General features: G+C 40.1%; 1 protein-coding gene across 2 annotated transcripts; it reads right to left on the reverse strand.

The window, feature by feature from the left end:
• Positions 1-2,121: 2,121 nt before the first annotated feature.
• Positions 2,122-9,643, reverse strand: si:dkey-45d16.4 (trichohyalin). Of its 2 annotated transcripts, none has more exons than XM_041982069.1 (7): positions 9,495-9,643; positions 8,795-8,917; positions 8,550-8,691; positions 7,100-7,208; positions 5,213-5,297; positions 4,746-4,931; positions 2,122-4,476 (listed from the first exon to the last, which is right to left on the reverse strand). In XM_041982069.1, the coding sequence occupies exons 1-7, from the start codon at positions 9,529-9,531 to the stop codon at positions 4,349-4,351; spliced, it is 810 nt and encodes a 269-aa protein (XP_041838003.1). In that variant the 5' UTR covers positions 9,532-9,643; the 3' UTR covers positions 2,122-4,348. The 2 variants fall into 2 exon arrangements, with proteins under 2 accessions (XP_041838003.1, XP_041838002.1); XM_041982068.1 differs by having other exon boundaries at positions 2,123-4,453; positions 9,495-9,640.
• Positions 9,644-9,917: the final 274 nt, after the last annotated feature.

Genomic DNA, 9,917 nt, shown 5'->3' on the forward strand with positions numbered 1-9,917 from the left:
AAGTCTTTGATTTGACCCAGCAGGAGGTCGCAGTCTTGGGCTGAAAAGAACAAGCAATAGAGGTTTTGATAGAAGCGGCTGATTTCTTTTGCGATTAATTTTTGGTCTGTGCACTCTTTGTCATAAGTGATAAGTGATTATATATAGTTTTGTTCCTGCCGCCTTCTCTTCAGTCTGCAAAAGTATGCAGAATTCCTCTCTCCTCCCTCAATCCATTTTGCCCTCGAACGCGATTTTCTTTCATAAATGCTGTTTAATTTAGATTGTAGGGCCATAAGGTTGTCTTTTTTAGTATCCATTAATGTTTGTTTAATAAAGATTAAATTGAATTCTGTAACTATTCTTTCTTCTTCTAGGTTATTGAATTTTTTTAAGATTTTTTTTCTAAAAGTTATAGAATTTTATATTTCAACTATTCCCATTTTATAATACTGGGTAATATTGTATTATCTTGCAAGATTTTGTTTAACTAGTTCCTTTATTTAACAACAGTATAAATCATGTTTTAAAAGGTTTGTATAAAACTTCTAGTAACCTCTGTGTCTCATATTTTAAGGGAAAGGTGTAATAGACAGATTAATGCTACAATGACCAGTAAGAGGTGTTGGAGAGTATTACTGTCCAATGTATTTTAGAGGATTCTATCTATTTTAATCTATAATCTGTAATCTATTCTAGATCTGCAGGGGGCAGCTGATTTATGCCAGGTAAATTGTTTCTCATTAAGGTGTTTTTCTCTCCACAGATCAATAAGTCCAACGCTGTTACAGAAATGGGATAAAATACAGTTTGCATGGGGGTTTGCAAATTTATTGGGGTGTCTATCAAGACCTTCGTCCATAACCGTGGTCCAGTCCCCACCTATTAAGATGTGAACAGTTGAGAATCTCTGTTTAAGTTGTTTGATTTGTTCTACAATTGTGAAAAGATCTTTATTTTTTGATACATTATAGAAACCCTAAACATTACCTAGAAGCATTAATGAGTCGTCAATATGTAATACAGAAAGAATCCAATATCCATCCCTGCTGTGTTTTGTTGACACCATCTTTCCTGGAAAGTTATTTAACAAAACTGCCACGCCTGCTGATTTGGATGTACCATGTGAGTAAATTATCCCGTGTCCCCTTTGGTTTGACCAAAATTTTTCATCACTGTAATTTAAATGAGTTTCTTGGAGAAGAATACAATGTGGACCTTTGTTTCTACAGTACAGAAATGTTAACTTTCTTTTGACATTATCTCCTAGGTTCCTTATGTTAACTTAAGATTGGTTTTAAAGAACATAAAAAGGAAAAGATAAAAATAAATTCAGAATATAGAAACTTTAAAAGCAATAAGCTTTGTTTGGCTGGAGTGAACTTAAGGCAAGCCCCTGAGAATTCCCCTTCAACACAATGGCATGGAAAATAACCCTGCAAGAATTTTTGTTTTACATTATATTCTATTCTAATCCTGTCTCTGGGGTAAATTATTAAGAGTGCACATAAGAAAACAATGTTACAACTAGTGCTTCAAGTTATGAACAGGTATTCAAGGTAAACTTACGATTTGAGTTTTGAAAGGTCAACCAATGGCTACTATCAAGCACCAGTGGCAGTATGCCGAGTGGTAAGAACAGTGCACGAGGGAAAGAAATGACAATAACAGAATTAATCACTGATGTTTATGTCGTCTGAACTGTCTAAGCTGTCAACACAGCAAGATGACTGGTTCAATGGAGGAGCTGATGTTCTGATAAAAACATAGTAATCATCATCATAATCAAACTTTATTTATAAAGTGTTGGCATCGCTGGTGTATGAATGTGTGGATGAATGTTCAGTGATGGTCGGAGAGGCCGTAGGCGCAGACTGGCAGCCACGTTTCCGTCAGCTTGCCCCAGGGCAGCTGTGGCTACACACGTAGCTTACCATCACCAGGTATGAGTGTGGAGTGGATGAATAATGGATTCACAATGTAAAGCGCTTTGGGTGCCTTGAAAAGCGCTATATCAATCTAATCCATTATTATTGTTATTATTAATAAAGCACTTTTCATGCTGGGGCAACACAAAGTGCTTTACATGAAAAAATCAATTTATGCATCTTAAAAAAAAACGAGCCTTTGCACACATCAAAAGAGACTACATAACAAAAAAAAAAAAAAAAAACACTCGAAGACTTTCATACAGTTGCATGCACAATCATGCTTGAACTGAGGGTGGATGAACTGGAGCAGTACATTCGGAGAGAAGCGTTAGTGATAACAGGACTGGAAAGCCGTCACAGATCCCATGCTCAGGCAACAGCAAATCCTGAAGCGACTGTAGATGCACCACAGGAAGAACTGTGGTCACTAGAACAAGTGATGCAAACAGCACAGTAAACTCTGACAAAGTAAAACCATCTCTCCCAAATTATTTTATGAAAGAAAACAATGAAGTTACTGACTTATAAAAACAGTGGATCAGTTCAAGAAATTTTCTATAAATGTACGCCCCAGTCTTGCGGTGTAAGTGCCAAAAATTGATCAAGTTGGTACAACTACTGGGATGAGAGACAAGGTAAATATTTTTTTTTTCTTTCAAGGGTGGAGAAAGAAGAAATTTTGAAAATAATAAAAACACATGATAGTTAAAGATCAATGGATTGTTAGGTTTAGACGTGGTAGTGAAGAGCTGAACCTCATATTTCTTCTTCCAATGCATTTATTATTCACAATGTACTTTTGGAGATGAATACACTCTGTACCTGTGTGTCAGTACGTTTCCACTCTGTGAGCCACTATTATGTAATTAGTTCCTTCAATAAGCCTCCACCAAAACTTATCATGTCGAGGTCAACAGCATGTGGGAGCCGGTTTTTGAGCCAGATAACGTAAAACACACAGAGAGAAAATTCCCTGCTACTTGTATGATATCTGAAAACACCTCCTTTGTTCAAAGATGCTTTTTACTGGTTAACAGAGATGTTTACGGACTGACCTGCAGATCTGGTTCTCCTGAACTGTGCTATGTATTTATAGGCTGGTTGTGCACAACATCACTCAGGCTGTGTTTTGATGTTTTATCCTTCAGGTGAACCAGCTTCGGTCTGAGGGTGTTGAGGTTGAAATGCTCTGTGATGTCAGCTTAATGCTGGATAACAACAATAACAATTATACTTACACAATAAATAAATACAAGATTGAGTTAAGGAAACAAAATGGCAGCAGGGTTAACAGGCTGAGTTTGGGTTTAGTTTTACATTTCTTACATAGACTTGTAACTGATGTCTTGATTAGTTCTGTGGAGTCTTACTTGCCTGCTAACTGTGGTTTTGTGGTTAGCGGTGTCGGCTCACAGTGAGAAGGTTATGCTGAGGCTGCTCTGCGTGGAGTTTTCACCATGCACATGTTTGTCTTTGCGTTGGCCCTGCGATGGACTGGGCTGTGTCATAAACTGCCTCTAACTTGATGGCAATTGAGATAATGTGCCAAGAAAATATGTCCATCAACACCATGCAATGTTCAATTAATTAGACTTATACAGCACTTTTCTATGGACCCAAAGCACTTTACATTGCAGAATTATTCACTCACCAGTCACAAAGTGATGGTTGTAAGCCATGTGCAACCCTGGAATCTGTGCTGACGGTCTCTCCGACCACAACCAAAAACAAGCATTCATTACACTTGAGGTAACCCAGAGAGCAGACCTGTTTGTTTACGTTATTTGCGACTCAGCTGCAGTACTAGTAAGTGTTGTGTTCACCATTTGTTGTCCAATAGTCAGTTGTCAGCCTTGATGTGGGTTACAGGAAGCGTCTTGAGGGCCTCATGGTTCAGCTATCAGTTGTCAGTGTGGACGTGGATTACGGCAAGTGTTGTGGGTCAAAGGTTGTCCAAATATGAGGACATTGGTTACAGTAATTTCCCTGTGGGCCACATGGTGGTCATGTGGCTGAGTTGTGGCTGTACATGACTGGGAATGTCAGTGGAAAATGCTTGGTTTTTCCTTTTTTTATTACATTTACAAAAATTTCCAAGACATTTTACTTTAGCTCGATAGATTTAGTCTATATTGATTGTATGAAAACAAAATTGTATCCATTTAAGATAATAATGACTTTCTGTAACTGTACACACCTCCTGTGTGAATAACTAGTGTCACCCACAATTTCACTTATTTGTCCAACTGTTAATATAAACAAAGACAACTACCAGCCCACATTAACGCCCTACAGTTTAAATTTCGTGTCACTTCTCTTTGATCTTCTCACTTCCAGTTTTGCTGGTTTACTTCCTCTTAGGAGCAGCCCTTTGACCCCCCCACTGACAAATGCTGCAGGTGGAAGCTCTTGTTTTCAGCCCTTCAGCACCTTTTCTTTTAACAGGTCCAAGATGACCTGCCTCTCTCGGCTCTCGAGCTCAAATCTGCGTTCTCTTTCTTTCCTCTCAGCTTCCAGACGCTCCCTCTCCAGAGAAATCTTACCTGAGAATGAAAGATCTGAATGTCTGAACAATGACAACACAAGCATTAAATGAAAATAACATAACAATTTGCATGTTATGACGTCCATCTTAACTGTAAAAGCAAATTAATACTTTATGTAGTCAATAAACAATGCTTTACATGTACAGAAAAGTTAATATTCTTATTATTTAAGCAGGAATGACTAAGATCAGTTAGAAATCTTGCATTACAACATTTTAACTGTAAATTTTATCATATATTTTGGTAACTGGATTGAAAGTGGTGCTGCAGAGCTATAAGATGGCTTTACTCCTCTGAATCTCCAGCTCTTCTCGGCGCAGGGAAAGCTCCTCCTCTCGCAGCCGTTGCTCTGCCTCCGAGCGTTTCTCCAGAAAGCTGAGAATCTCTGAGTACGTCTGGCAGCAACACTGACAGGGCCGCTTGGCTGTGGGCGCCGCTGAGAGCTCTGCCATTTGCTCTCGCTCTTCTTCTACTTCTGTAACCATGAGAACATTTATTAAACCCTGATGAGAGCAGAGCCGGATGTGGTTAATGCCTGAGAATCGGACATTTCTGGCAGTTATAAGGACAAATTAATTGCATATACCAGGTGCTTGACCTTTAAATTAGGGGTCAGAGTCAAGAAATTGGATTTATACTCACACATTTTTGCATTTTGAACAGGCTATCCATAGCACATTTTAACTGTATTTTTAAATCCTATTCTACATTCAGTGTTCATCTCTTGCCTCGTCCAGTGAAGTGAGTCTGTTGTACCTGCAGGAGGGATTTGCGTGATGTCCGGTTTGTCCTGTTCTGGCAGTGTCAGCTCCTCGATGACATGATTTCTTCGTTCTTCATCCTAGGAAAGATAAAGAACAACAGACACAGAGTCGTGACTGGAGAGGAAAACGGTTTTATATCGTCGTGCAGAGCTAATAGTGGCTGTTCTAGGGGAATAATCTCAGGGGCTTTCTCTGAAAGATTTTGAGAAGTTTGTGGCACCTTTAAATATTTTATCAGACAAAAGCCATTCATAATCATATAATGAAGTGTCTTTTTATTTACACTTACAATGCACTATTATTACTCCCCTTCTGGTGCTGAACTTTTTATTTTTATGACCGGCTTAAGCCACTTGTTAGTTAACCTAAAATGTGTCACATTCAGCTCTGATAAATCTACATGAGTTTCTGGGTTTAACAGCTGCCGTGGAAATCACTGGAAACATGTTAGCAGGTATTTAACTACTTTAAAATAATGTATCCATTACCCACATTAGACGGGTTATTGCATGAGGCGATGACTGGTTGCCACCATGTGGAATAATGGGGAAATGAGCAGCTGTTACAGAGAAAGCATGAATTTTTGGAACTTTAGACGTTCAGTTTCTGAGGAAGTTTCAGTTCCTGTACAGAGAGCAGATTTCTGATCACCAGCAATGAAAAAGAGTCTGTAGAAGACGTCATTTACTTGATCTCTCTAACTATGTTCTAGATTAATAAAACTCCATTAGTAATTCTAATAGTTGGGCATTCAGATATTTTGCTGCATTGTGAAAACTAATTGCTTTTCTCCTTTATCTGAAAATCACAAATTTGAATAAAAATTTAAAAAATGGTCCTCCATTCATGTTAGGAAGCTTCATGCTATTGTCACAGCCTGTCCTGCCACTCCTCCATCCACTCCCCTGATCCTCCACACCTGTGTCTAATCCTGCCACTCCAATCAAGCCCAACCAGTCACACCTGTTTCCCGTTAACTTCCCAGTCCTCATATACACCAGCACCTCAGTCACTCCATGTCAGACCTTAATCTACGCACATCATGGACTTATCCTGCCAACTGACTCCTTCAGTGTCTGTCTAAGTAAGACCTTTCCCTTGTGTTCACGGTGTTTAATAAAGAATGGTTAACCTGCCCTTTTGTCTCTAAGGAGTCCCTGCGTAACAGCTATCACCTGGATTGTAAATTGTTTGCTACTTCTGATTTGGGAAGATATGTTTGTCTCACACATTCCTGTACCTCTGTCCAGTCTGTCATCTTTCTCAGCGACGGTAGCTTTTAAACAGTCTGGCAGCTGCTAAGTAAAAGAATCGGCCATATTGGGTACTCACTTCAAGAAACATGGATCCTCTTAAAGGCCTTTTGACTTAAGAAACTCCTCCCTTTTCTCCCCTTTCCAATTCCTAAAAAAATTCTATTCGTCTAGTTATCTATTTATTCACCCTAAATAATTTATCTTCTCAACGGGATAAAAGAGAGCAGAAAATGAATGGATTTCCACTTTTCCCCATTCTCCACTATTTGGACAAAAATGCTTACATTTATAGGAGTGAAAACAAGCAGATTAACTCAACACCAGCTGCATTATTAGTTATCACTTCATCCTCTTTATTGCAGATGTATGTGTAGATATGTGTGTATGTATACATGTAAAAGCACATTATTGCAGCTTCAGCTGTATCCTGATGTTTGCTTTGAATGCATCTACTGCAGTGAAGTGCAGTCAGCTACAACTATGCTTCTTATAAATGAGGTATTTTGTTTGCTTTTATCACTTCTACACACTCCAGTTTGGCTGCTTGTGAGTCTGAAAATTCTTACACTGTTGATTTGAATTTGCACAGTTCTGCCTGCTGACATGGTGGCTCTGCTTCTTACCTGGTATTTTGTGCCCTCACCACTGGACAGGAGCCCCTTTTCAGCCTCCAGCTCCAAAACCTCATGGAGCAGATCCTCCTTCTGGGCATACAACCTCTCTGTTCCAAACCTGAGTTTAAGCAAAAAGAAAAGTAAAGTACCAATTACAAAAAGGGTTGGGACACTATGACATGTAAATAAAACAGAAACAAATCTCAGAGACCAATATTCTGTCCACAACTGAACATAGAAAATAGATTAAGACCTAAACAAATGACTAATAACTGATTATTTTATATTCTGAAGGACTAATTTATTAGTTACTGTTTCACAAACTAACAATTATTTTCAGTTTAGTTGATTGAAGGAACTGTAGCAAAAGCAAACCTGTAGAGCAGCAAAAAAACAAAAAATGAAGTGCGATGAATTAGTTCAACAAACCCGACTAAAGAGCATTCTTAAAGCTTGTCTTAAAGCTCGAGGTCTGTGGGTGCAGATGAAAGCCTAAGGACTCCTCGAGCGCCTCGAGAGACCTGCATTGAGGGAGTATTAAACTTCCTTGATGCAAGGACCACAGCTTTAATTATACAAAAACTTTCTTTAAGTTTAATTTCCACCAGGGCTCCAGACTGCAACCAAATGGTTGTATTTTGCGACTAAAATGTGAGGCAGTGTGAGTGAATGTTTCATCTACTCGCGCAATGGCGACAAATACATTTGCAGGTCTTTTTCTTGTAGTAGTTATAACTGACTTTAATTTTTTTTTCGCTAACAAACTTCTGCTCCCCTCTTCAGCCCAGTAGTTCACAGTAATTAGCTGCTGGTTTGCCGCCTCAAACTAACTTTGTCTCCTTTTCTTGTATTAAACGTCAACGAAGAAGATGGCAACCAATGTGCGTGGGAGCGGGGACGAACGACCACTGTGACTGAGTGGCTTATGTGTGGAAAGAGGCGGGTCTTGGGGAAATTTATTACTCCAGGAGAAGAGTATCAGTCCCTGAAGCTGTTTATTACCAGGAACTACAGGGACAAGTCATACCATGCCCTATGGAGGATGATGGGGACAAAATTGCTGTTCTGCTCCGACTACAAAGTGAAAATCAAATCAAATCATCAAATCTAATTTGATTTGATTTCACAAGTTCTATGTCTGCTTGTTCTGTATTAATGCAGCCAGTAAGATGTTTTTTTAATGTTATGTCAACTGCAAAAAATGTGAATTGTAATTGTAATTGTAAAACACTGTAAAATAGTCTGGAGCCCTGAGTACCACTGTTGCAATAGTATCTTTTTATGTTTGTGATCTTGCTTTTCTTTAACGTTAAAAGACCATAATAGCATACAGAATTAAAGTTCAGTTAGACAGTGAGCCCTCTGCATATGCATGAACATAAGTCACTGCACGTCCAGTTTAGAGCCAGTAATTTCCTCAAGAAACAGTGTGGCTACAGCCCTTTCCGACTGAACCGACCTGCGCAGACTGGGAAAGTCTTGTTTCTTATAGTAGTCCAGCAGCAGCATGGTCCTCTCTCTGCACCTCCTGGCATCCACCTCAAAGTTTTCCTCCTGGAGGGTGGCAGTGATGATTTCCCCGACCCGGGCCCAGATTCGTCCTGACAGCAGGTTACATTACTGCTGATGTTTCAAATGACTTTTTACAAGATGAAAAACCATCTGTCCACAGCAAATATTTTGGGTAAAAAAAGAGAGACAAACCTGGCTCCTTGGAGGCAAAGGGGTTCTGGGCAATAACTTCCCGTAGAAGAATGATGTCATGCCGTGCTGAGAAACGCACCTGGCGCTTACGGGGTGTTGAGGATGGGCAGGGGATGGAAAAACCTTAGGTTGGAAGGAAAAGAAAAACAAAAAAGAAGATTGGGATACATCAGAAACTCTGAATAATAAATAATTTTTCATTAGAAAAAAAAACTTAAGGTGCAAGTAGCCCTTAACTGATTAACGCTACAGTAGGTTCTTAAAAGAAAAACTCACTATACTAATAACACAGTGACTTAACGTTACTATCATGACTATAGCCTGCAAGTGATGATGGGGACTGAATGAACATGATGGGCCTGTTTTTTGTTTGTTTGTTTTTGTCAGTAATGACAGCAGTGTATCAGCTGTTGAGCTGCTGGATGACAGATGACATCTTCTCCCTCACTGATGTCTCACACTGATCTGCCTGCAGCTACAACACTGTTAACACACAAGCAACAAGCAGCCTGTGCGGGGCTGTTAGAGCCACTCAGTGGTTACAGCAGCTTCAGTGCTCAACCAAAAGCGTCAGAGGAAGAAGAGGAAGAGGAGGAGGAGGAGCAATCACACGCACGAGTCGAAGGCACCTCATGCCGTGTTTTTGTAGGATATGTTGCTAGGACTCGTATAGAGGCTTGGAGGTCGTTGTGTATCTCACCGTTGTTGATCGGCACTTCCACCACCACCCGCTCCATGTTTCTGTTTGGTGCATCCGGGAACCGGCTGACGAGCACGTACACGTCCACTCACCAGTACAGGTTTCCTACTGACGTGTAACTGAACTTGGCTGAGAATCAGTCTGTCTCTGCTCTGCTCTCTGTGTGGTGTTTACTCCCTATGACCACCAGATGGCGTCAGAGGACTCCTGTCATGGACCGCACATGACAGGCGCGCGCGCGCGCGCGCGCGTGTGTGTGTGTGTGTGTGTGGCCAACCAACCGGACACTGAGATCATGGATAAGCAGAAAAAAGAGCCGTAGTGATGGATGTAGCCATCCCCATTGATGGAAATATCAGGAAAAAGGAACAAAAGAAACCAGAGATACCAAGGACTCAAGGAAGAGCTGGAGAAAGCCTGGAA

Source organism: Melanotaenia boesemani, chromosome 4 (assembly GCF_017639745.1).
Source record: "Melanotaenia boesemani isolate fMelBoe1 chromosome 4, fMelBoe1.pri, whole genome shotgun sequence".
NCBI classification, from domain to species: Eukaryota; Metazoa; Chordata; class Actinopteri; order Atheriniformes; family Melanotaeniidae; genus Melanotaenia; species Melanotaenia boesemani.